General features: G+C 35.3%; 2 protein-coding genes across 3 annotated transcripts; both read left to right on the plus strand.

The window, feature by feature from the left end:
* Positions 1-4,118: 4,118 nt before the first annotated feature.
* Positions 4,119-9,631, plus strand: LOC137810897 (purin-rich alpha 1). 2 transcript variants are annotated; one of them, XM_068612390.2, is made up of 5 exons: positions 4,119-4,918; positions 4,991-5,038; positions 8,576-8,716; positions 8,824-9,066; positions 9,159-9,631. In XM_068612390.2, the coding sequence occupies exons 1-5, from the start codon at positions 4,649-4,651 to the stop codon at positions 9,309-9,311; spliced, it is 855 nt and encodes a 284-aa protein (XP_068468491.1). In that variant the 5' UTR covers positions 4,119-4,648; the 3' UTR covers positions 9,312-9,631. The 2 variants fall into 2 exon arrangements, with proteins under 2 accessions (XP_068468491.1, XP_090154476.1); XM_090298350.1 differs by having other exon boundaries at positions 4,188-4,918; positions 9,202-9,631.
* A 10,554-nt stretch (positions 9,632-20,185) lies between these two features.
* LOC137809185 (uncharacterized) lies at positions 20,186-20,797 on the plus strand. Its single transcript, XM_068610322.2, has one exon. It carries the CDS (start codon positions 20,186-20,188, stop codon positions 20,795-20,797), a length of 612 nt encoding a protein of 203 aa, XP_068466423.2.
* The last annotated feature ends 6,736 nt before the right edge of the window (positions 20,798-27,533 follow it).

Here is a 27,533-nt window from a genome sequence, read left to right on the forward strand (position 1 = left end):
TATTAAAAAGTTTCAAATGCAATATTAACAATATTGTCACTGCACTAGTAGAGGAAATGCACAACATTAGAGAAACACTATAGAGAGTGTAGTAGTATTGACACAGTAGTTAGTACTATTATTGCATTATTATGTAATTTGCACTCTACTCTGATTACATATTTTTCATGCACATCTCATAAATAACAAGCATAAAAATATTAGAGCTTCAAAATTTGCAAGATGTAGGCCCTCTATCAAAAAAATAATTTAAAAATAATTAATCTATAATATATAAGTTTCAAATTCTATATCAGAAATGAAAAACTTCCTTACTAGGCAAAGGTAAACAAGTTTTAATTTGGAAAAAATTGAAACATTTTTAAGTTGTCGATGCATATTTTGTTGCTTAAATGATAATTAATTCGTTCACCAATTCAATTGTAAAAATCAACACTTTCATTTTGCAACCAAAACCTAATCAATTGCTAAGATAACATTTTTCTGGTTTCCAACTTAGTCACCATAAACAATACTTTTTTCTTAATTTATATAGCCACCAATTCAGTGACCTAATCTTAGCTATCGGTCGCGATTTCCATCACTATGTAAATTAATGTCACTATAAATTTATTTTGTTGTTGTTTTGATTACTGATTTGCGATGATTGTCATTTAGTGACCATTTCAGTCACAATTTCTGACCAACATATTTTGGTCACTAAAGTCAGTCGCTAAATGATCTATTTCGGTTGAGTGTTTTTTGATAGTATTTACCAACATTTTAACCTCAACTAGAACATTACATGTAAGTTGTCTTTCTTTTTTGGACGACCAAGGAAAAAACCCGATTGATGTTGGGTAGCAGTTCCATAAGGAGAATTTGTCTTGATAGTATTCTAAACCTCACAAAGACCATTAAGAAACATATCATGTGTTCTAAATCTTTGTATTTAGTAGAAATTTTAGATAAGACGCACCTACACGTTACATTACATATACAATTAGATATTACAGATTCAAGTTCCTCCCTTAAGATTTTAAGGTCAGTATAAAACTCTATTACACTCCTTTCTTTTTGTTTAATGGAGTGGATTTCTTGGAGTATTTTTTTTTATCAGCAATAAACAATGAATAAATGTGAGTCACTTTAGGGGTGACTCAACCCTTATACAAAACACACGACCTTTAACCTTGTTCACAACACACACCCCGCCAACTCCTAAGAACTTAAATAAAACCGAAAAGAACCGCCTACAACCCTCACTCTTATACCCAAATAAGACATCAAAACATCATCTTCATACAGACCAAAGGATTTCTTGGAGTATATGAGAGATTATGAAGTGGTCACCTTTGGAGAACCTCTCTCTCAGATATTCCCAAAGTTTCTTGGCAATGTCGATGTAGATGGTGCTTTGAGAAATTTAAGTAGATAGAATACAAGTGATCCAAGAAAGAACCATGACATTGCATCTCTCTCACGGCTCAAAGAGTGGGTCACTGTGTTGTATTGTTCTGATGCTTCCATAAATGAATTTTAACTTATAGAAGAGCGTGTTTCATGCCCTTTCTCCAAGAATGATAATTGGTCTCATTCATTTAAGGAGAAACAATAACCATTCTTGGGTCTCTTCAGGATGAAATTAATAAGGGCTAGAAGGATTTAAAGATTAATCCATGAAAGATTGTGTTTCATTACTGGAAGATTTCATGTTGAACGAAAGAAAGAAGATAAAAGAAGAATAAGAAGAGAAAGGTTTATTTGTTGGTATGAGCATTTTATTTCATGATGGTAAAAGAAAGAGAAGAAAAATTCTCCTGTTGAATTCTTCATGCAAATCTAAAAGCATGGAAAAGTATAAGAAAAAAAATGCATTTATTACTTTACATGCATGCAACTATTTTTTTATACATGCAACATAAACACAACATAAAAACCAAAAAGGAGAAAACTACTAAAGGTATACCAATAAAAAGGTTTACAATTTTAGATGTTAGACATCATGATCATCATATTGCACTCGTGAACTTCCTAAGTAATTAATTTATACTATCATGGGTAACACATACAATGGAAATAATATATTATAGGAAATGACAATAAATATAGATACATAAAAAAACTTTATTTGAATGAGAATTGAACATTAATAGCTAGGTTTTTCTCCCTTTTCAAGATACATGGAACTCTTTTCACTTTATTTGTCATTTGTATATGATCTCGAGTTAATAATTTTGATTATTGGCACTATTATCGGCCTAACAAAGATTTTGAATGCTTTGCCACCACCTTAGATACCCATAATGTTTGTAGTTTTTTTTCCTACAAGTCATGAGTTCACAAGAGCATGTTGAATCAACAAATGTAAACATTGCTCTTATATGTGATTTGTGTATTCTTTCAATCTTTAGCTTCCAAAGTATTTAGTAAAAATCTTTTGCTAAACAACAATAGAAAAAAACTATATTAGTAAATTTTTCACTATTCTAAAAATTTAGCCTATAAATGTAAGAAGACTTTCACATACTCAATGCACATATTACATTGATTGTTTGTCCCACAATAGAAAAAAACTATATTAGTAAATCTTTCACTATTATAAAAATTTAGCCTATAAATGTAAGAAGACTTTCACGTACTCAATGCACATATTACATCGGTTGTTTGTCCCAATCGGTGTAATATGTTTCTTTTGTTTTGAATTATTTTACTCAAATTTTGGTATTTATTACACCGATTTTTACAATCGATGTAATATTTTATTAACATTTTGCATCACTGAGATCTATATCGATGAAAGAACCGGTGTAATATATCTCCTAGAACTAATGTAATATGTATTATTTGCACTAGTATTATTTTATATCCTAATAGACCTTATATCAACCAATCATTTTATTGGATAAGTTAGAGAAGTTTTATATATTAACCAACAATAATAATCCAATGAAAACTCATAATAATGAAAACAATTTTCTAAAATATGAACGTAAAGGAGAAAAACCGAGTTTAATATTTTATATTATAAATAAAATTATTTTAGAAATTTCACAATTATTCAAATGAAAGATTAAATTTCTTTAAACATTGCTATAATTCTATTTTTCTTCTTCTTAATCTTTTGTTACCTGTTCTTTAATATATGGTAAACCTTTTTTGTCTTTTTGTCGAGGTTAGTTAGATTTAGTGTAGCTTATGGATATTTGATTTGAGCATTTTAATGAAACTTTGAATATATGTATTTTTATTTCATTCTATTTTCTTAAAACTTCTTAAAAAATCTGATCTATTTTGTGAATGCATGTCAATTTTATTTACAGATGTGCGGAGAATCTAACAATTATTTTTACCATCGATAATCATTGGATACTCGTAATTGGTAGGAAGTTTAATCATGATTCTTATGTATAAAAAAAATAAAAATTAAGCTTGTTAATTTGTGATTGTAAACTACAAAATCTAATAGACAAAGGGAGAAATAAAATTGAATTAAAATAGAGCAATACGAATTTTATGTGAAAAAATAAAGTCCTAAACCTATCGTTTTTGCTAATTGAATTAAATCAACTTTCTTTCATTCTTTTGTTTTTACACCCAAAATTAAAATCCCGAAAAACATAATATTTTTTTAAAATTTTTAGCCTTTCTTTTGTCTAGACTAATAAACTATAAGCCATCTTTTTGGTTTTCTATTAAAATTAATTTTAATAAATTGGAAGCACCTTCAATAGTCGAAAACGATATTCAATCTCTTATCTTTAAATAATTATTTGCAACAACGGGCTATACTCGGCTAGGGCCCATCTCCTTTTGCATTTCAATCAATTCAAAGCTTTTATCTATTTTTTTTTCTCTAAATGTATTTTCTCAATTTGTTTCTGTTGTAACTTTTTTCTTTTATATTATCTTAATATAAAAAACCTTCTATCACAATATAAATGATCTGATAAATATTAAACATAACACTCATGCATTAAAAATATATATTTATGATAAACTTTGACCATAAGAAAACTCACATATTAAATAATATTCATTTAGAAAAAGATTTAAAACTAGCAGTGAACATTAATTAAATATCCTAATATTATATCTATATCTGTGAAGGTTATAGAACAAAATAGGAAAAAAAAAAAATATTTTGTTCTGTTTTGACAAGCTTCCTTCTTGGCAATGATATTCTAAATGGAACCATGTTTCTGAATGGATAGATATGATGAGGGCTTTTTAAGTTTTAATTAAATTATGACATCTGGGACTCACACATGCGTTTTTTTTTTATATGTAAAAAAAATGGGTTTGGGTTTTTTCTTTGACTTTTGGCTAAATTTGATGAATTTATGATAGAAACTTAGAAACCCAGTAAGTAATTCCCAATTGCCACTAATTGAGTCGTGCGGTGAAAAGATCCCATCAGGTGGATCTGCGAAGCGAGAGAGGCTTCGTTTAACCATCCAACGGCTCCAAATCGGAGAAAACGAAAACGTCTCCACATCGGAAAAAACGAAAACGTCTCCAATTCATGACTTCGTCGTGAGTGAGAGTGAGTGTAACCGTCGTTGCAATTGAAGTGAAACTCGCGAACCAAAAACCCTCATGCGTGCTTAGCTACTCACTCGCCCACCCAGATCTGTTGCGACCACATCCAGATTTATTATTGGCGGCGATGGAGGGCAACTCCGGCGGTGGCGGCGGTGGCGGAAACGACGTCGAATTGCTGTGCAAAACGCTGCAGGTCGAGCACAAGCTGTTCTACTTCGATCTGAAGGAGAACCCTCGCGGCCGTTACCTTAAGATTTCCGAGAAGACTTCCGCCACTAGGTCGACCATCATCGTCCCCTTCTCCGGCATTTCCTGGTTCCTCGATCTCTTCAATTACTACGTTAACTCCGAAGATCAAGACCTCTTCAGCAAGGAATTGCAGCTCGACACCAAGGTAATCCAACCCGACCTCCTTACTTGACTCTTTTCCTCGCTTCTTCATCACTTTTTTAATTTTCTTTTTCAGGTTTTCTACTTCGACATTGGTGAGAATCGGAGGGGGCGTTTCTTGAAGGTACTTAATTCCCTTTCTTCTATGCTCGAATTGAAATGGAAAATGTTTAACATACACCTTATTTTTGGGGGAAGGAAGAGAGAGAAACTGTGTGTACAGAGTGAGAATAACTGAAGAGAGAAAGACGTGGCGGAAAATGAAAAGAGGGATAGAAAGTAAAAATGAGGTTGAAGTGAGATGAAGCGGAAGTTGAGTAGTGTGTGATAACAATAACTTAGTTCTAATTGCTTGCCTTGGCTTCGATGGCTACAGGTTAAGCTTTTAAGTGTATTGTATTGCATTTTTTCACCTAATTTTATGCTGCTTTTTTATATTTGTGGCTGTAGTATTTTTGGTAAAAGATGGTTGATAGTGGTCTGTTGGCTGTGTCAAAATAATGGTTCCTTCTTGGAATGCTTTACTTCTATTGTCGAAAATTAGAATAGGGGGGTTGTGTGTGTATATATCTGAATTTAAGATAAGTTTTAATATTTGTTTGTTGGTTTATACACTCTGGATGTGTATGTAGGGGAGCTTTTCTATATTGTCATGATCTAGGGATATATGTGTTTTCGTGATACGAAAGGAAATTTAATTATTATAGTGAAGCTGTTAATTAACATGTACAAGAAAGGCAGAAAATGAGGAAGAGGAACGGCAGAGAGCTGTAACAGGGTGGGACTTGGGGCATTAATAACCTTAGGGTTTTGAACGACGATTTGTTATCACAAAGTAGAAAATGGAAACAAATTTTAATTTGGTTTGTGTGGTAAAGTCTGGGTAACTTGTTAGACATTCCTATTTTGGTTGCTTGAAATGTATAATGTTTCTGTGAGCTCTAGGAGTTTCACAGTCTTCTTGGTTATAATAAAATAGAGAGAATAAGTGTGCTTTGTGGACTTTTAGTTAAATTATTATGGTAGTAGTGGAAACAAAAATCTTGCATGCCAAGATGTTGGATTGATATGGCTAGGACTCCGTCAGTTAAGCCTTGTCTAGAATGAGAAAGAGAGAACTCATTACAGGGAAGTTTATGTAGAAATCATGCCATTGGCAGAATTTCTGATTTGTCATGGGCGTCAACATTTGAAGCTTAGTTTAGATGTGTGCTTAATAGTTTTTGTTTGGCTTGCTTCTGTGGGATTTTTTTTATGCAAAATTGCCAAACTCCATTATCAAGTTTGGCCTTCTTTTAAACACTCCCTTAACCTCCAACTCACGCTACTTATATTATACTTATACAATTTTTTAATCTGAAACTTCCATGTTCAACACATCAACCTTTTTGCCTTCCTCCTCCCCCTTCTCTAAATCCTTTTCCTCCTTTAATTTCTCTCATCTGACACCAAGATAGAATGTAACAGTTATTGGGTTTGAATACTCAAAACCTTGAGAAGTATTATTACATGGAGGGGTGCATATTGTTGATACACTTTTTGGGTTTGTGGTACAAATTGATATTAACATATTAATCTATACAATTCAATAAAAAAATCATTTAGTTAAAATATAAAATATTATGAATTACAATTAACTTAAAAGGGTGTAACTTGCATAAGATCTTCTAGTTTCAACACAGTTAAAAGAATTCTTAAAGTAGGAAATAAAAAACAAATATGCTATCAGAGAAAGACACAAAAAGAAGGTACCGTCAAATGTATATTTGAAATTATAAAATACTGTCAACATGTAATGGATGATTAATCTCCTCAAAAGTCCAATCAATGGTCCAGTTTTCAATTCATCCATTTTCCCAAATCCCATTGTCATTTGGTCATCCCTTTTCATTTGTATTCCCTGTCACTCCTGCAAAGCTCTTTCATATTCAGACTTTGAAGAAAGCTTCTCTCAATTTTTCCTCTCAATCACGTACCTCCCACCAAAATTAAATCTTCTGTCATGGTTCTTTCCTCAATTTGCTGGCAGGAGTGGTAGATGGAAACCCTGGGACAACAACCTGCAAAATAGGAGATTTCTGACAAATTAGAATGTTCCATCTTCAGTCATAGGTTCGTCATTTCTAGGAATTACACTGGCAATTGGTTAGAACCAATTCCTACAAGTACATATGAATTGCAAGGGGGAGGTGTTTTGCTGTGAATTATTCAAGGAATTCTGCGCATGTCTGGCTTGGATTATTTTTGTGGAAATAATTTTTTTCCCAATTCTCTTGTAGGATCCTGGCAAAACAAAAGTTTTTTCCTCCCAAATAAGCTAAATCAAACAAGCTCATGCTCCTTTATGCCCAGTGCAGTATGTCTTGTATCCTGTCTGGGTAAAATCTTGCATTATTTAAGGGGTATCATCTACGTCCATTTTTATTCTCAGGGTGTGTTTGGAATAGTTACAAAAGTTGAATTATTTCAAATCAACAACTGATTATATGTACAATTAATTGTAAACAGAATCAGATTTTGTTTGAATAAGTTTGCTGATATATGATTGTATGTTAATTTTGTTTGGATGAAGGGCAATATAAAATCAGCTTAGCAAAAAAGTATGTGTGAAACTGAAAAGGAGAAGGGATGTTGAAAAATAAATATAAGACAAATTTTCTGATTTACAAAATCAGCTTATTTTTCAGGAAAAATCTTTTTAATTTTGTGGCTGTCCCAAACAAGCAAATGAAGTTACAAAAAGTTCCTAAAAATGTTGAAATTTAAAAAAATCATCTTTCCCAAATATGTTCTTATTCTTATTGCCAAATTGGTTTCATATTTCAGACTTGTCCTTGTGTAGCCTACTAACTTAAGTGCCTACAATGTGAGTGTAAGGGTGGGAAGGTTATTGAAGACCAGATAAACTTGTATTGGTAGTTTTGGGATTTTCGTATTTTTGGCTGTTGTTTGTTTCTACACGTAGAATTACAAAATGAGAAAAGATGTAAGGATTTTTTATGTAACAGCGTTTATTATTGACCCCAAACAATTGAATAAATTAAGGTTTAGAGTATGCATCACTGAGGAACATAGGCAGAACATTAAACCAATCTGGCAACCAGACAGAAGCTATGCTGTCAACTACTCTATTCTGCAATCTCTTTATCTTTTATATTGGTATTAATAGTTTGCATTTGAATTTGCCAAAAGTATATCCTTAATCCTTTGTTTGGAAGAGAAACCTTTTTATTTCTACTTCAAATGGGTGGAAAATAGTAATTACCTCAAAATCATTTTCCATTTTTAATCCCTGATAATTTATTATCTTCTAATTTTTATTATTTTTCCTATTTCTCTCTTTTATATTTATTTTCTATTTCTCTTATATCAAACATCTTTATTTCCAGTCTAATTCTCATTTACTTCTGTCTACCAAAATCAAAGCTAAGAAAATGTGCACAAACTTCTGCAAACAATTATTATAATTGGTGCTTTATATCAACCAAAAAATGTTTTAAAATGATGAAGATATATATGAAGTCCCTCTAAAACCTGTTACCCTGATTTTCATGACTTTTGGCTTCCATATTTACTTTATTTCGGAACTTCTATCTTATGATGAATATTATCCATATGTATATTTTATTCAAGATTCTGATTCTTATTTATTATTTTGAAGGTGTCTGAAGCTTCTGTCAGCAGAAACCGTAGCACTATAATTGTTCCTGCTGGAAGCTCTAGGGATGAAGGATGGGCAGCATTCAGGAACATCTTGGCTGAGATCAATGAAGCCTCAAGGCTTTTCATTCTACCCAATCAGGTTTCCTTCTTTAGAAATCAGACACTTTTTTTCCGTTTTAGCCACAAATGTAGTCGAATCCGTTTTTATTTGTTTCATCTTATTTGCTTGTTTGCATTCCACTATAGCAAAATTCTGAATCCTCAGAGCGTCTTGTCGGACTTTCGGATGATGTTGGTGCTGGCTTCATATCTGGTCATAGTACTCAACCTGCAACTTCTTCTGAGTTGAATGTGGACAGGTCTGTTGATTTGCCTCCTCAGGATGAAATTGGTAACTTGGGGGTCTCGAAAGTGATCAGGGCTGATCAGAAAAGATTCTTCTTTGATCTTGGGAGCAATAATCGGGGTCATTTCTTAAGAATATCTGAGGTGTGCTGTCATTATCTTTTTTGTCTTTTTCCTTTGTTTTATATACCATGGGAAGAGGAATTTCTGCTGTAAATTCTTGTTATTTATTGCAGGTCGCCGGATCTGATCGATCCTCCATCATTCTTCCCCTGTCAGGGCTCAAGCAGTTTCATGAGATTGTTGGTCACTTTGTGGAAATCACAAAGGACCGAATTGAGGGAATGGCAGTTGCTAATGTTCGCACAGTTGATCCCCCTCAAAGATGAATGCTAACTTGGGGTATTCTGCGACAATAATTAGTCCCTCTGCCAAGGTTTCAATTGGATAAGAATGGGTGTTGTCTGAGTCTGATTTGTGCTATTTTATTTTATTTTCCCTTAGCCTCCTTCTCCTTCTCATATTGTTCTTCCATTAATGCTTTTGAAATAATGCAAACTCTGGTTGGTCAGCAGAATAATTTGAATTGCTTGGCAAGGTTAATATATGAATAGGAATAACGGAAGAAAAAAGGATCAGAGACTTGTACTTGTTTGGATAGTTTGGCACCCAAGCTACAATCTGTAATAATGTTTGATTGTTTATTTTACATTCCTTGAGCAGATTTCACATGGATTTAAGTTCTCATGCATGCGGAGGTTTTTCAATCACGCATGCCTACCATGTTAACGTAGGTTGGTGATTTAGCTATAATTTTGTAGGGTTTGGTTTCTTCAGAGGTTTTGTTAGAGGAAAAATGTTGGCTTTTCCTCTTTTCTCTTTTTTCACCCATCATTTCATTTGAAAATTTACTGTTCACAACCCCTTCTTCCCTTTTATTATGTCTGCCCCTTTCCCTCCCACCCCTCACTCGCTTTCATCTCCCAAATCCGGCGCCTATTTCCCCTTTTCTCTACATTTTTTTTGTCATTTTTCTTCTTCCTTTACCCTTGTGTTCTCACTGAAGCTGAGTTTTGGCTCTCTCTTGCTTATTTGAGTGTTGATCCCTTGAGGGCAATGGGAAACAATCGACGGTGTACTCTAAGATCATCAGAAAAAAGGTTAGCTTCAATAATGTAGGCTTTTATGTGTGTCAGGGGGTTCAAGCGGTCTTTGTACTTTTCAATACTCGGTCACTTCCATTTGAGAGTTGAGCCTGCATAACTTTAGGGATAAAGGGATGAAAACCAATGGGGAGTTGACAATGCTTTCAAGGGCATCTTCTGCTCATTGACTCGTGTTTCTTGGACTTGACCTAGTGGTTGTGTCAAGTCTACTGTCTCTCCAGGACTTTGGGATTGATTGCAATTTGAAATCTGTTGCGTTCGTGATTTTGCAACTAACTTTTTATCTCGAATGTTTTGTGCTTCTCGACCCGTATCTTCAACTGGTTTATTAGGGATTATGGGATGAGACTTGACCACTTGTTCTACTTGCGGTTGTTGACGCTGTTATGATCGATGTGTGGTTCAATCTTGTAGTAAAAGAGTTTTATCGTAAAGAGCTTGTATTTGATCTCAGTGAGCTTGCATTTTGTCACGGTGTTGATTTCGTAGTAATTTCATATCCTTGTCAAACTTATCTGATGCTAGTTTCATTCATTTGTAGGATAATCTCCATACGAGCTTTCACAGCCTTTAGGAAAGTTGTGTCCATCACACAGTATGACAATCTCAACACAATAGTCTGACTTCTAGTGAGTACCATAAAAATTGTAATTATATTATTTGAATAAAAATTGTATTATTTGAATAATTTTATGTGAGCACATCATAGGGGACAAATGTTTTTATCGAAATTGAGCCAGAGCCATTCGTGATAGATGTCCGAGATTTTGGACGAGTTCATCTCTCATTTGAAGGGCTGTCAAGCTTTATTGATGAAGTACTAAGTAGTGATTCACTTATAAAATGTTTTTCGATGCAAGTTAGTGAGAGTTTAGAGAAATACAAAATTAAGTGTATTTTTTAGATAATAAATTGTATTCATAAATTTTTGGGCCTATATTAATATCCTCCTAATTTTGGGTCTATATTTATAAAGCTGATTTTGGGGGTTTTGAGTTCCGTTCAAAATTCATTGTTGTACTATATTCATGTAAACCCTAGTATTTTTTTTTATCTGTTTTTATGACTTGATTTTATTTGTTAAAGACAAGATACGTCAGATTGCATATTTGTTGTTGATTCTGTTTGATTTGGGGACTGTTTCTTCTATTGGGTGTATCCAAATTTGTTGCGGCTTCACTTTTATTTTTTGGGTGTAAACTCTTATGGGATGAACCGCGGATGCGGGGGCTCGGAGAGGTTATGTGTTTGATCGTCTGGAATGGGACATTGTCGTTAGTAAATTAGTTGAGATCCCGTTAAATACCCGGATAAAAAAAAACAAAAGAATAAGAGAAAAAGTAAAAGAAAACTTGTACTGTTTTTTGCATAAAAAATGGGTTTCTTTAGAAAACAAAATCTGGGCTGAAGTACTGAACCAGTCAGCATAGGGTGGACTGTTTCTTCCTGCACCTCCATATCTTCTTATGCCACCTCCATACACAACATGAAAATACATTTTTATCCTTCTTGTGTCACCCCCATAGAATAACTTCCGGATTATGTAATCCGGAAACGCATTTGAAAAAAGACTTCCGGATTACATAATCTGGAAATTAAAAAAGACTTCCGAATTATGTAATCCGGAAAGTAATCATGCATCTCAAAAAAGGTTTCTGGATTATATAATCCGGAAGCTAATTACAAATTTGAAAAATGATTTCCGGATTATGTAATCCGGAATATTACAAAGGGGCATTTTTGGAAATACGAAAATCTATGGAGGTGAGAGAAGAAGGTATGGAGGTGCAGGAAGAAGCAGCCCATAGGGTGTTATTCTAGCCAATTTATTCATTTTTTTAAAAAAAAGAGAGAAATGAAGATGAGGTCCCGTGTAGTTTTTTTTTTATCAGATTTGGGTTCTAAACTTGGGCCTTTTTTGTTTAGCTCATACCCCTTTATATCATAGGCTGCTTCTTCCTGCACCTCCATACATTCTTGGAGCACCTCCATACTAAATGTTCAAATACATTTTTTTCCTTTAGTAAAAAAATAAATTATTCTTTAAAATCTGACACACCTTTTTCACCTTCTTTCTTCTTTCATTTTATCTCACCTCGGCACCCCCTAAACCTCCACTCTTTCCTTACATTGGTTTGCCACTTATTGGAGTGTTTTTCGTTTTTTAAAATATTATGGATTATATAATCCAGAAAATAATTTTGGATCCGTAAGTGTTAGCTGGATTTATAGAATCGAAAGTCATTTAAAAAAATATATATTTTGGATTACATAATCTGAAAGCTAACTCAGATTTGGAATTGAATTCTGAATTATGTAATACAGAATATGTTTAAAAAAAATATATTCCGAATTACATAATCTAGAAGTTGAGAATAGCAATTCGGAAGTTAATCCCTAATTTGAAGACTTTTGGATTATAGAATTCAGAATTTAAATTATATTTTAATTCTTTTATAAAAGGGTATTTTTGAAATAAAAAAATATGGAAGTGACACAAAAATGTATGGAGGTGTAGGAAAAAGTGGTATTTATCATGTGCCCTTTAAATCGCATCACATTTCAATTGGATCCTTTCTGCTGTCCAGCGTTACTATTTGCCACTCACATTTATTTTGTATGTTCACTTCTTTTGAAAGTCTGGGCCCATCTTGCTCGCCCAAAAATTTTACTATTTGCAGCCCCCTCTTTTCAACTTGTATCCATGTCACCTCTTTCTGAACAAAGAAACATATAATATGATCATGCGCATCATCTCTTACTCAATACACCTTTTCAGTAAAAGTAAAAAAAATAAGTTTTTCTTCTTAAATAAAATTCACGTAAGAAGTCAACGTTTACACTATTTCCGCTCAATGTATGATTATGAAGGAGTATTATACATAATCGAACACTCTAACCAGCGTAGGTTATGACAAATAAAAATTTCAAAAAATATAAAATTTCAAAAATTAAAATATCAACCTAAAACTATGTGATTCTTTAAATACAAAAGAGCAAGGTCCATCATTGTGGTTCACGGTTTTCAAAATTTTGGTTTTACCATTTTCAAAAACCCAACTCACACTGGCATAATCTTTTTTCAAATAGTTCAACCCAAAACACTATGTAGGCCCAATTTTTTCATCTTGAATGGAAATACGTAGATCAAAGTAAATCCTTGCCAGGTTCAATTGAAAAACTTATTTTTTTTTTTCATATACGCATTTGTGTTCTTTATTTTTGGAAAAAATAAATATTCTACGAAAGCACATTCACTTTGCGTATTCAATGAAATATATTGTCTTCGAACAGGTGTTGTAATGTGCTAACACCTTGCCTACACGTAACTAACTCCCGAACTTTGTCTTTATTTTTGCAAATCATCATTTATGGTTTTTCTGTAGTTTTCCATAATAAACTAGGTTTTTTGACCATGATAGGGTTATTTTTTTTTAGTTTTTACCAAAATGGGGTCCGTTTAAAAAAAATTACAAATTTAGGCAAGTCGTGCCTAACTGGGACGACTTCATATGCAGAAGTCGTACCAATTAGGCACGACTTCTGCCCTGTCATACTGAAGTCGTGCCAACTTGCACGACTTCTGCCATGTCATAATTTTTTTTTTAATTTTATTGTTTATATATTGGGTAGTAAGTTATGTAATGTTAAAAATTAATTTGATACATAATTTTCTAAGGGTGTTAGTTTTAAGGAACAAAAAACAGGTTTACGAAAAATGTATTATTTGATTTGTGATAAAAATAATTATTAGTTCAGACAAAAAAAAATCATAATTTATGATTTGTTTATAATTTTGTTATTTGTGATTTGCTACATTAGTCAAATTATTTATATTATTTGACTTATTTAAAATATATATAATTATTTTTAAATTATTTAATTATTTCAAAATAATTACGGTATTATTTGACTTATTTAAAATATATATAATTATTTACAATTAATTAATTATTTGAAAAGAATTACAGTAATTATAGAAGCATTTTTTATGGCATCCAGACGTCATCTACCTTGTGATATGTCTCTATTGCGCCTTCAAAATAAGCATGTTACTAAATTCATTTGGGAGGGTAACGAACGATTATCCAATTTTTTGTTCCTTAAAACTAACACTCTTAGAAAATTATGTATCAAATTAATTTTTAACATTACATAACTTACTACACAATATATAAACAATAAAATTAAAATAAAAATAAAAAATTATGACGTGGCAGAAGTCGTGTCAAGTTGGCACGACTTCTGCCCTGTCATACAGAAGTCGTGCCAACTTGACACGACTTCAATATGACGAGGCAGAAGTCGTGCCAAGTTGGCACGACTTCAGTATGACATGGCAGAAGTCGTGCCTAATTGGTACGACTTCTGCATATGAAGTCGTCTCAATCAGGTACGACTTGCCTAAATTTGTAATTTTTTTTAAACGGACCCCATTTTGGTAAAAACCAAAAAAAAAAACCCCATCATGATCAAAAAACCAATAAACTACAGTGGCGACTCCTGTTCTCCGTATTTTTTCACATTTCTGTTTCCTTTTCTTTTTCAACATATACAAAATGATTTGACCTACTCTCCTAGGTAGATGGATTAGTACTTTAAGTGTTTTCTATTAGGTTTCTCAGGATCCTAATACATTAACGTTCTTTCAGCTCAAGGATCCGCTCTGAGGTGTGCGTTGTCATTTAATCATAATACTCGCATGGTTTGTTCTCTTGGCTTGGAGGAGTGTTCTTCATGTGAGTACCTTTTTTGACATTTCATATTTTCTCTTCTATATATCTCACTACATGTCTGCCTTTTTCTTCTTCTTGATAAATTCCTTTTTATAGGTTTGTTGTAGAAGGTAGTTGTTAGATGATTGTTTATAGTCGTCTAACATTTTGAGCTTTTATGTCTATTCTACGTCTAACAAGATTTATCGTTATTGTTGCATTTAATGCAGTTTTTGGTCTTTTCTCCTTTCTTGTCACAACATTCTTGATAATCGATAACACTTATTTAATGATTGATGTGGCTTATGTACATGGTAGATAACTAGGTCAAAATTGATAATCTCTTTGTGTCGGAGAGTTGATGAAGAAAACAACTTTAGTAGCACATGAATATTTAATTTTAAATATGAGGTTTGTTTAGCCTATGTGAATCGTCTGATGTTTGTTTGAACATTTCATCTATTTTTTAATGCGCCTTATCAGACTCTGAGAAAAGATTTCATAGTGTTGTATCATCTCTTAGATGAAACACTTGTGTCTTACATAATTTTTGTTATTGTTTTATATGGTCTTACAATTGAAGTGTGATAATGTTTTCCACTTAATTTTTCTTGAAGCACTAATTGAAACCTTGAGATGTTGAACTTTTAGCTTAAAAAGATCATTATAATTCATTTTCCCTAAGGTTAGACAATTTTTTATAAAATACACCAACTATTTTATCTACAAACTTTATAAATAATATTGTCATTTATTTTTCCTTTTAGTATAATAAGCAAGTTAACTCTTTTGAATGTGACTACTACATTTTATATTGTGTGAGTATTGCAGATTCGTGGATGGAAGTAATCCATTTCAACATTTGGTTAAATTTAGTTTATTTTTGTAAGTATTACATAATAACATGAGTAAAATGTTTCAAGTATTTCAATATCAATTTTCATTGTTGAAAGATGATATGCAGCAAATAGTAACTTATATCCTTCAACATAAATAGTATAGCTAGGTTTATTTTATTGTTTAATTCATTTAGGTTAAATTAGATAATTTTGTTCCAACTTTAGGTAGTGTTCTTAACGAGAATCAGGTAAAAAAACTCTCGAGGTGGTGGTCAGATGACTCCTCTGCCAACAGTGATTCGAATGGATGGGGGACTCCATCTGCAAAAGATTCTTCGACGCTCAAGTCATGCAAAAGTATAAAATCAGTGTAAAAAAATATAAAATCAGTGTATTTAGTATGTAAAAGTTTAGACACTTCCTGTCATTGCCCATTTATAGGCTTTTACTGATAAGGACCATTTAAGAATGCATTAAATGGTTTTATAAGCCATAAATGGATTTTATAATAATATCCTGCAATCAAATTAAGTGTTTAAAAAGTATATTAAATGAGTTGGACACATCTGACTTTAAATGTGGATAAATGCAAATAAAATCAAGATAATTATGTATGTTTAAGGAAATTAATAATGATAATTGATAAGTTCCCAGGAATCTCGCTAATAATGAATGTGAACCTTTAGGAATGATCGTCAACTGAGCCTTACTCTAAACCCTAAACCCCGTCATGAACCATATCTTAATTCTGACTTAGGCCAGGAAAATACTGGTAGCATGTCTTATTTTATATGTGTACCGACAAGTCCTCGGGCGTCGTTGACCACTGGTAATATTGGTACCGCGTAAGCAGGGTCCCCTAGCGGCGTGGGCCAGTATCTCGCGAGGCACGTGCGCCAAGGAGCCAAAGGGTGGTCAAACATCGGTCACCAGGATGTATCGACGTGCCATTAGACAGTGTGGAGAGGTCGGACATTGGGACCTGAACAACAGAGCTGGGCCACGAGAGGTGGATCTCAGACCACACACCAGTTATCAGAAAGGGAGAAGCCTAGGTCACGAGAGTCCATGCGTGTAGAGTGGATGACGCATTTAGGCGTAACACAAGTATAGAGTCACTGGAAAGATATGACCTGTGAGGGTCGCGTTCCAGAGATGAGCTGCATGCATGACACGTGAACAACTAGGGCACTCCTAAAGGCGGGTGACCCCAGAGATCAGGTGCACAAGGAGGCACCTAGGTGGTCACCCCGTCAGAGGTTGCACTCCAGTTAGGGAACCCACGCGCTAGGTTATGCTAAGAGTAGGGTAACAACAGTGCTGGGCCCACCCCCTCAGAAAGCCCATTTTGGGTAAAGAGGAAACCCTAGTTTCGGTCTATAAAAAGGAAAGCAACAAACATAGCAAGGTACGCTATTCATTTGCGCCGCTTAACACACACAATGACAGTTATACAATTTTGGTGTTTCCTAGCCCTAATACTGACTTGATCGTCGGAGTGCAAACGAACTCTAAGGCGCCCTTTGTCTTTGTGTTTTCAGGAAAAAAGCATGTGTGAAGCCCAGGGATTCAGGACGTGAGAGTGACGTCGACGCACAAAGGCGTATTTGGTCAACCGACAGGAACATTTGGCGCCAACCGTGGGGCACGATACAAAACATTGTCCCACCAGCAAGAACCAAACAGATCCAAGAGATGAGAAGTACGAGGCAGGGACCTGTTGCACCAGATGGGGGAGAAGGCCTCACCCTGCAACAAGTTATGGAGACGATGCGAGCCCTTCAGGAAGAGATGGCTGCGTCGAGAGCAAACCAAGAACGCATCCAGGCTGACATGGTGGCGTCGCGAGCAACGAGCGAAGAACTGCGCCGTTTGAATGAGGAACTGCGTAGGGATCTGCAAAATCGCGTAGGAGAGCGTGAGGAGGAAGATCAAGAACCTGCGATGCCGCCGCCCAGGGAGTTCCCGACGCCGTTCTCGCAAGTAATCATGGATGTCGTAATACCAACCACGCTTGTAGGGCCCAAGGTGACATTCACTGGTACTTCATGAGCAATCTGACGGGAACATCGACGGACTGGTTCATCAACCTCCCTGATGGCCATGTAACGTCGTTCCCACAACTTTACAAAGCTGTTCGGAGCACAATACATCGCGAATCGGGCTCCCCCGTCTATCTCTTATGATCTCTTTGACGTAAGCCAATATCAATGAGAGTCTTTGAAGTAATTCCTCCACTGCTTTGGAGCACAAGTAGTGAGGTTGAACCTTAAGGACAAAAGGATGATGGTGAACGCGTTCAGGAAGGGCATTGTGCTAAGCCCCTTCAACGAGTCACTTATCCAAAACCACCCTAAGACCTTCGCCGAGATAAGGCGCCGCGCAGTGGCTCATATTGCGGCAGAGGAAGAAGTTAACAAGAAATGCACGTGCGTGGTTCCCATGTGCCCGCGTGCGACTGGTCACCCTCAAACCCTAAGGTACCGTTTGCTTCTAGGGGTGGTACTGTTTGCGACGACGGAAGTCACAGTACCACCTCGTTTGCTTCAAGTTATGTGTGCGGGTGAGGGAGAGACTGCAGGGAAAGTGTAGTGGATCTTGCATCTTCTCCAAAATGAAGAGAGAGGGGAGAGTGCATAGCAAGTGCCACATCAGATGTAAAAAATTACTTTTCTACCCTTCTTTTCTCTTTTCTCCTACATGCCACCATAAATCACAGGGCCTCCATTCTATTCAGGTTTTTTAATTTTTTATTTATTTATTTTAATGTTATAGTAATTTAAAAAGGCAGAAAAAGTTTAGAGAAAAAATTTAAATTTCTAATAATAAATGTAGATAGTTATTAGTTTTTAAAAATTAAATTGTTTTAAAAAAATAGCTTTTTATTTCTAAATAATATTTTTACAGAATGGAAATAAAAATTTATAATGTTTAGTTAATTTTTTTTTTAGATTTGATATAAATTATTAATGTTATCATTAAAAACATTAAAAAAATGTTGTAGTGATTTTTTTATAACATTTAATTATTTATAAGAAAAAAAATTATTTATTTAAACTGAATATTTTTACTAGAAATTTGTAATGTGTAGGGCTTTTATAAATTAATATTATAAATTACAAAATCAAAATAAATGTTTTAGTAAGTTAAGAAAGCAGAAAAAGTTTAGATAAGAAATTTCAGTTTATAGTAATAAATGTAGATAATGATTAGGTTTTAAAATGAATATGTTTACATAATGAAATTAAAAATAATATGTTTACATAATGGAATTAAAAATTTGTAGGGTTTTTTTATATCTGACATAAATTGTTAATGTTATAATTAAAAACTTTATAAAAAATTTGTATTAATTAAAAAAACCAGTCAAACTTTTGAGAAGAAATCTGATTTTTTAATAATAAATGTAGAAAGTAATTATTTTTTTAAAAATTAATTGTTTATAAAAAAATAGAAATTTTTATTTAAAAAATTTATTTTGACAGAATGGAATTCAAAATTTATAATGTTTAGGATTTTAATTTTTGTAGATTTAACATAATTTATTAATGTTAAAATTAAAAAAATTAGAAAAAATATTGTAATAATTTGCATAATTTCAAATTAACATGTATTTATCTCTCTCTACATCAAATGTAATGATGACTTTATATATTTTTGCAACTAATTAATGTTCATGACATCTTTTCTTAAATTATATTAATGTTATTATTAATAGTAATCAAAATCATAATTAATAACAAATATATATTTATATAACATAAAATTTATTAAATAATCATTAATAATATTAAAATTATCTACAAACAAAATTTAACATTAATATTTCATTTTCCTATTTATTTATATACAAGGGTAAATTTGTAATTTTACAATTTACACTATTCAAAATATATTAAAATACTCTCACAACTATCACATCATTCACAATTTCCAATAAACTTTCTTCACACATCCACCCTAACATATCCCAATCCAAACACCCTCAACTTTCTCCACACTTTCTTCACACTTCCACTCCCCCACACCCTCAACTTTCCACTCACCCACAACCTCTATCCAAACAAAGCCTAAGGGTGCATGAGGCAACGACAAAGAAGAAGACTCCCGTGAAGCAGCAACCCTATCAACCGAGGAAGCCTCAAACCAGGGGATGTGAGAGGGAGAACGTGCCACCAAGGCACGAGTTCGTGGTAGAATTAAAGGACTTCATCGCTATCCCAAATGTAGTGGAGAGGCTGATGGCGCCCCCCGAGACCGACAAGAGGCTCGGGCCCAACAAAACGCCTGGTGCGAGTTCTACCAAGCATTCAACCATCCCATACGCAACTGTTTGGCACTGGGACACCAACTAGATGAGTTGGTGAAGAACGGTCTCCTGAGGGATTACTTGCAAGAAAAGCAGGGGACCGAGGACGTGGCGGTGACAGGGGGTGGCCCGGGGCACGAAGTCCCCGTGCATGGTGAGATTCACACCATCGCGGGAGGTTTCTCGAGAGGAGGTTGTACTGCTTCTCAGCGAAGGAGATACGCACAGGCGGTGATGTCGGTAGAAGCACAAAAGACCGACAATGCTTTCGATGTCAACCTTGTCTTCACCAAGGCCGACCTTCAGGATGTTGTTTCCCATGACAACGAACCGGTGGTGATCTCAGTGGTAACCGCAGGAAGGAAGGTGCACCGTGTGCTAGTGGATCAGGGAAGCTCGGTAGACGTAATGTTCTGGACGTCTTTCAACAAACTGCAACTATCCTCTGACTTGCTGAGGCCCTATGGTGGCTGTCTGTACGGTTTCGCAGGAGACCAGGTAAAGGTGCGCGAACACTTAGAGCTGAGGACCACCTTCACAGATGGTACCGCGTCTCGTACGGAGAGCATCAGGTACCTTGTCGTGAATGCCTCCTCTGCTTATAACATGCTGTTGGGTAGACCTACGCTGAATAGGTTAGGGGCGGTGCCGTCGACGAGGCACATGAAGATGAAGCTTCCTGACTTGGTAGGAAAGGTGATTACCATAAAATCAGATCAGAAGGAAGCCAAGAGATGTTACGAGAACAACCTCAAAACAAAGAGAGGAATATTCATGGTCACTACTAGACCACCGTACACAGAGGAGGTCCCCCAACCCGAGGTCAGTTGCACCGAAACCGCCTGAACCAAAGCAGGAATTTCCCGTGGGAAGATAGCCCATGAGAGCAGACATGATCCATTTGGCGACCTAGGGGAAAGAGAGATTGGAAGGAAGGTCTCCAAGCTTAGTGACACCCTTGATCAAACGACGCAGGATCTGAATGCCAAGGTTATCCATCAAAGGGCGAAGGAACGACACCTAATTAACTTAGAAGGTCTGTTCGAAAAGATAGCTGAGTACAAGCTGAAACCGGACCCCGAGAAGTGTGCGTTAGGAATAGAACCAGGGAAGTTTTTGGGTTCCTTTCTCACTGAGCGTGGTATGAAGACAAACCCAGAAAGGCGCGCACTGGCGAGGCGCATGTCTGTCTTGTCTGGATTTGCACCAGTTGGAGGAGGGGGCAACCTCCCTTACCAATAGTGTAAAGAGGCGTTCATCAGATTGAAGGAGTACTCAGCCAACCCTCTAGTCTTGTGCAAACCACAACCAATCACGTCATTTAGTTTGTATCTAGAGGTGATCGATCAGGCGATCAATTCAGTCCTTGTGCAGAAACATGACCAATTTCAAAAACTCATATGCATAGTGGGCAGAGTACAGCAAGGACTTGAGAAAAGACACCAGGTACCGGAGAAGGCAATCCCATTGGTTTCACGTCAGGTCTCCCCCGCATGGACTGGTTCTTTCAGAGTAACGGAGGTCCTCAGGAACAAAGCATGCAGACTTGAGACGTTGAAGTCCATATACGTTGGACAATATTTATCCAAGATAAAAATAGTCATATTCTTATAAAAAATGAGCTTGGAGAATTCTGGAGTGAGAGTGTTTGTATTCCTATGGGAGTAAGCTTTTAACTGGTCACTAAAAAAGAAGGAATATGTGATGTTTAAGTCAATAAGAACACTAACTATGAGAGTTGCATTTATAGACTCTTCGAATAGTGACTATTAGGTGGATTTAAGATAACCATTAAGATACTATTATATTTCATAAAACTTATTGAACCGACCTTTAATACTCATGAAGAACTTTATGACATTAGGAGTTCAGTTATATATAGTCACGTTGAAATATGAGTATCTCCGATTATATGACAGGTGGGTACAATTCATATTTACATCTTTTGATGATGTAATTAAATCTAAAAAATATTTTTTACATTAGTTATAAATACAATGTAAATAAATTTTAATTTTTACTTCGTCCATTCCAACCTTTTTATGTAATGTAATTTGATCCTAAAAACAGAAAAAAAAATCTTTTACACTAATAATAATATTTTTATATGATAATAACTTAATAAAAATAATTTTATTAAGATAATTTCCCAAAGGCTCAATAATATTAAATAGTAACTTATTACACTAAAACTTCAATAAATATGGACATTATTTGATGTATAATTTTGAAAAAAAAATTAAAAATAAATATTTAAATGATATCCATCTATATATATATATATAATATAATTGAAGATAAATAAGCATGACTTTTTAATTTATGATGTAAAAAACTATACCAATTTAAAATTCATAACCATATTAAGATAAAAAAATTTGACTATACTTTATTGAATGATAAAATAATAATAATAATAATAATAATAATTTATAATTTCTATAACTTTAAAAATAATTTTTTTTACCAATCTATTTGTAACTGTTTATAGTGTAAATAATTTATTATCAATATAACTCATTTTATTAACTTTATTGTTTATAAAAGTTATGTATTATAAACAAGAATTATATTCAAATATTATGTAATTATAATATTATAAAATTAATAAAAATAAATTCTTTAAAATTATTTTTATTTTGTTAACTATTATAATTTATAATTGTATTTTTTTATTATTATAAAAGTATATACACATACATGCAAGGGTCTATATTTTTACTTTTATAATAGTTTGTGGAATTCAAGTTAGAGATGTTCTTTAGAAAGGTGGTGGACCACCAAATTGAGGTGCAGTTATAAAATTTCTCCAAGTGGGATATTAGATATTTGAGAATAAAACGGAAGAATAAGTATGATTTGAAAAATCGTGATTAAATATGTTATTTATAACTATATTTTTTATTAAAAAGTGAAAATAATGATAAATAAATAATATTATTTTAATGTTATTGTATAATTGTTATTGTTCTTACAAAGGTCGAGTTCCTCTCAAAATGACTCATGTAGATTCCGTCTTCTTGTTCTCGCAGCTCCTGTGTTCGATGTCTCTTTGTCTTGCAAGAACTTCTCCAAGAACGGCGGGGTGGGGTATCTGCGAAGCGCTCCGACGCTCAAGTCAGTCTGGGTATAATATGTAGGTGTGTTAGAGATAAGAAAATTACCTCTGGCGTCAGAAAATTACCTCTGGCACATGGTCCCCTTTGGTATTTATAGCCTTTATTTGGGCTTCAACTGTCATGGGCCTTCTTTTGGGCTCAGACGAAGGTCCATTTGTGCCTTAATTATGGTTTATGATTAAACTGACTTAATTATAGTTAATCGTGGTTTATCGGTTGCTTTCAAGTTCACTTGGTCTTATCGACTATTCGGCCTTTCGGCCTCCCGGTAGTACATTTGCCCCCCAGGCTCGAGTGAAATTGTGGGAATGTTATGTAGAGTCTAAGAAAGAAAGTTTGCTCTATCTTTGGGTGTACGTTTTGTTAGAATGTATGGCCTTAAACGAGAGGGGAGGGGGGGGGGGGGGTGAATTGTTTAAAGGGGGTTTTCGAAAACTTTTTAAGCTATAATGAAATTCTTTGCAAGAAACCAGTTTAGGAATTCAGTTAACCAAGAAACAAAGCACAAAACAGCAAAGCACCAGAAAAACAATCGGTTGTTTATACCAGCAAAACAAAAACAACTGAATTTAAATGAGTTTAAGGGAAGAAAGAGATACACAAACAATTTATACTGGTTCACTCTTAAACCAAGAGCTACATCCAGTCCCCAGAATCCACTGGGCAATCCACTAAGCAATCAATTACAGATTACACACAAAACCACCAAAGAAGTGACCTTAAGAAACACACTTCCTTTGGCTCAGCACACACCAAGAATGTTGATCTTGACAACCTCAAGAGCACACAACCCTTCTTGGCTTTACAACACTAGAATTTACAAAGTATTCAGAACGAATTACACTTGTTACAGAATGAACTGAAATCAATACAGATATAATCCTATTCCACTCTCTCTTGAGAAAACCAAAGTTGAATTGTGGAATATCAAATCTTGAAAGCAATCTTTGAAAAACTCAAATATGTTTTTCTCTTTTCTTATTTTTTTGTTATAAAACATTAACAAACTATTTGTAGCTTTCAAATATTGGTTAAAACATTTAAAATAGGAGCGCATTCAGTTTGAAAAACATTTAAAGCACACTCAACTAACAAAACAGATTTTGTTAGGATTTTCAAACAAACAATCGATTGATTGCACGAAACAATCGATTGTTTTGGTTTGACAACAAGTCAACCAACCAAAACAGTTTTCAACCTTTTCAAAAACACCTAAGAGTAAAACAATTGGTTATTTCAATAAAACAACAGGTTGTTTTTCACTTAGTTTGAAAAACACTTTAAACTTAAAAGATTTGAAAACACTTTAGCTTTAGATTCAACAAAGAGTGGATTACACAGATAAACTACCCAGATCCTACTTTAAAACACAGCAGCAACTTCAAGCAACTTCAGCCTTCCATCAAACACAAGGATTTTGATTCTTCAAAGCTTTTGATCACACTTGATTCAACACGTTTCTCCTAAGTCATATGCCCCCAGGCTCGAGTGAATTTATGGAAATGTACCGTAGAGCCTTAGATAGCCTAGAAGCCGAGAAGCTAAGAGGTCGTGAGCTAGTTTTGAGTGTGTTCTTCATAATCCGTTTGTGTAATCTGTTTATGTTCTGAAAGCCTAATGGAAAATTTTGTTTACTCGAGGCATGTGGATGTGACGTGATGTCAGGTGGCATGAGTTCGCGTGATCTGGTTTGTTTATATTGAGTTGATCCAACGGTGGAGTTCGTGTGTGACGGTTCGTATTCGCCTTTTCCTTCCCCTATAAATAGTGGTGGTGGTGGGTTCCATTTCTCACGTGTTAACCGTGAATTAGCTCCGAGAATCTGAGAACCGAATACTCCTTTCATTGATTGTGTGTACTCGTTTGAAGAGTTTCTCTGAGGTAACCATGTTTTCTCCTTTTGTAACCACTTTATTTTATTCGGATTCTGGGAGTTCGAGTAGGGAAAGGCCACTGGCTATAGATGTTGTGCCTTGTGATGCCGAGAGTACTGAGGATTCTACTCGGGCTCTCGGCTCTTCAAGCCGAGATAATCCTGAACCTGTTACGTTATCATCCCTGAGTGCATATCATGGAGAGGAAACTCGAGAGGCCGAATACGTGTGGGTGGACAATAGGGTTCGTGAGGTTTTTTCTAAGTATACTGATGTTTCAATGTTTCATGATTTTGTAGAGAGTTTTGATATTGTTTTAGAGGGTGTGCCGAATGGTGCGTTTGCATTGCATAGGTGTCGAGAATTTGAAACCGTTTGTCTGGGTAGAGGGAAAGAAGCCAAAGATTTTTTCTATTTTTATTCTTGTTTGATTTCGGAAATTCATGTCTGCTTTCCCTTTGATGAGTTTACCATGGAGGTTTTGCATGTCTTAAACGTAGCTCCCACGTAGTTGCATTCAAATAGTTGGGTTGCACTCTAGGCTTTTCGGTTGCTCTGTGAGGTTCTTAGTCCTAAGCCCACTTCTAGGTCATTTTTACATTTTTTCGGTACAAGGCCGGGAGACCGGATAGGTTCGGTATCTTTAGTCGACCAAACAAAGAATAGCTTCCTTCATCCTTTTACCACTTCCTATAAGAGATTTAAAGAAGGTTTCTGTAAGGTTGGGATTGAGGAGGAAGGTCAATCATTTTTTTTTATGGTGAGACTCCTAGGTTCCCTTTCTATTGGACAAAGATCTGACACATTTTTATATGTGGCCGAGAAGCCTGATGACCGAGGACGACCTGGAGGTACTATCAGTCCTGGATGGGCTTCCCTGCCAGATCCCAACTCGGGCTATCGTCCGTGCCTACTTGTCCTTTGGTAAAATTGCTGATGTTGATGGTATGTGCCTTTTACTCGTCTCGATTCTTTTTTACTTTGAGATTCAACTTAATCCTGGTTACTTGCAGATATCATGGTGGGCTTGACGCTGACAGGTGGGAACAAGGACTATTTCAAGGAGTTGCGCTTGAAGCGACAACAAAGGGCTCAGGCTGCTGAGGCAGGTGCCGGGAGCTCCACGCTTGCTGCAAAGGCGGTTGTTCCAACAGCTGTGGTGTTGGGACCAGATACCTCTTGTCCTCCCGTCAACCCGAAGAAGAGAACAAATGATGATCACGGGAAGGACCGAGGTCGTTCTTCTCGGCGTCACGGGGAACACTCATCTTTGGGCAAGTTCCCAAAAAGAGGCCGAGGTGTCGGAGGTTCGAGTTCAAGCGACCTTGATTTTTTCAGCCATGACCTTCGAGTTTCCGAGGGAGTGAGGGTGACTCTCAGCCCTTATGAGCAGGACTCCTTTTTGTCGGCTCGACCTTCTCAAGTCCATGATGCTTTCATGGAGCTTTACTCGCGGACTCTTGTCCTCGGCAAACGTATGACCTTCGATTTGATGAAGAGGGATGAGAGCGCAGCTGAGGTGGAAAGCTTGCGCTCTCAGTTAGAAGATTCGGCTGCCAAACTTCAATCGGCCTTTGAAGAGAACAACAACTTGTTGGCCAAGAACAAAGACCTTGAGGCCAACATTAATCGAAAAGTCTTTGTGCCGAGGCTGAGAGGACTGGGAGGGAAGTGGCCGATAAAGCAGATGATGAGATCCGAGGGCTCAAAGAAAGCCTTTCGAACATGGCCCTTACAAACTATCGGTCTGAGGAAAAGATCGACAAGCTTTTGAAGGATCTGGTGATTGCTGAGAACAACGTCATAGATCAACATGAACTCGGCTTTCAAAAGACTCTTGACCAGGCTGCCTATTTTTATAACATCCCTTTGGACGAGGGGAAGTTCGACGTCGACAAGGCCTGTTTGACATCCGAAAAGGCCTCCTCACATGTTGCGTTCCATAAAAAATTTTCGACCTTCTTCATGAGCTTAAGGATTGATCTTATCTTATCTGCTAACCTTGAGATGAATCTAGCCAAGGATGTCAGCCTTCCCACCAGTCGTTGTACCTCTTTCAGGTCATGTGGGCTTCTCATATTTTCCAAGGCTTGACATTTATCTGGGTTTGCTTCAATGCCTCGGCTAGTTAGCATGAATACTAAAATATTCCTCCTTCCACACCAAATCCTCGGTTAAGACGCATGTCATATTGTCTTAATCGATCAAAGACCTTGGCTAAATCTATTGTGTTTTGTTGGACACTATCAGACTTCACGATCACATCATCAACATATCCCTCTATTGTTCTTCCTATCTGCTCTTGAAACATCCGATCCATCAACCTCGGATAAGTTGCACCCGCATTTTTTAATACGAAAGGCATGACTTTATTGCAAAAATTAGCTTTTTTGGTTTGGAAGGCTCTCTTCTCCCGATTTGTCGGATACATGGGTATTTGGTTGTACCCAGAGTACGCGTCAAGGAAACTTAACAATTTGTGTCCAACTGCTCCATCTACTAGTCAGTCAATACTGGGTAGGGGGTATGCATCTTTTGGGCTAGCCTTGTTAAGATTAGTATAATTTGTACACATCCGCCCTTTCCCAC

This window comes from Phaseolus vulgaris, chromosome 2, assembly GCF_051622355.1.
Source record: "Phaseolus vulgaris cultivar YP4 chromosome 2, ASM5162235v1, whole genome shotgun sequence".
In the NCBI taxonomy this organism is placed as follows: domain Eukaryota; kingdom Viridiplantae; phylum Streptophyta; class Magnoliopsida; order Fabales; family Fabaceae; genus Phaseolus; species Phaseolus vulgaris.

Coding starts and splice junctions, on each gene's coding strand:
- LOC137810897 (XM_068612390.2), top strand. CDS start 4,649: ATGGAGGGCAACTCCGGCGGTGGCGGCGGTGGCGGAAACGACGTCGAA. Junction 4,919..4,990: donor AATTGCAGCTCGACACCAAG/GTAATCCAACCC, acceptor TTTCTTTTTCAG/GTTTTCTACTTCGACATTGG. Junction 5,039..8,575: donor GGAGGGGGCGTTTCTTGAAG/GTACTTAATTCC, acceptor ATTATTTTGAAG/GTGTCTGAAGCTTCTGTCAG.
- LOC137809185 (XM_068610322.2), top strand. CDS start 20,186: ATGTCGGTAGAAGCACAAAAGACCGACAATGCTTTCGATGTCAACCTT.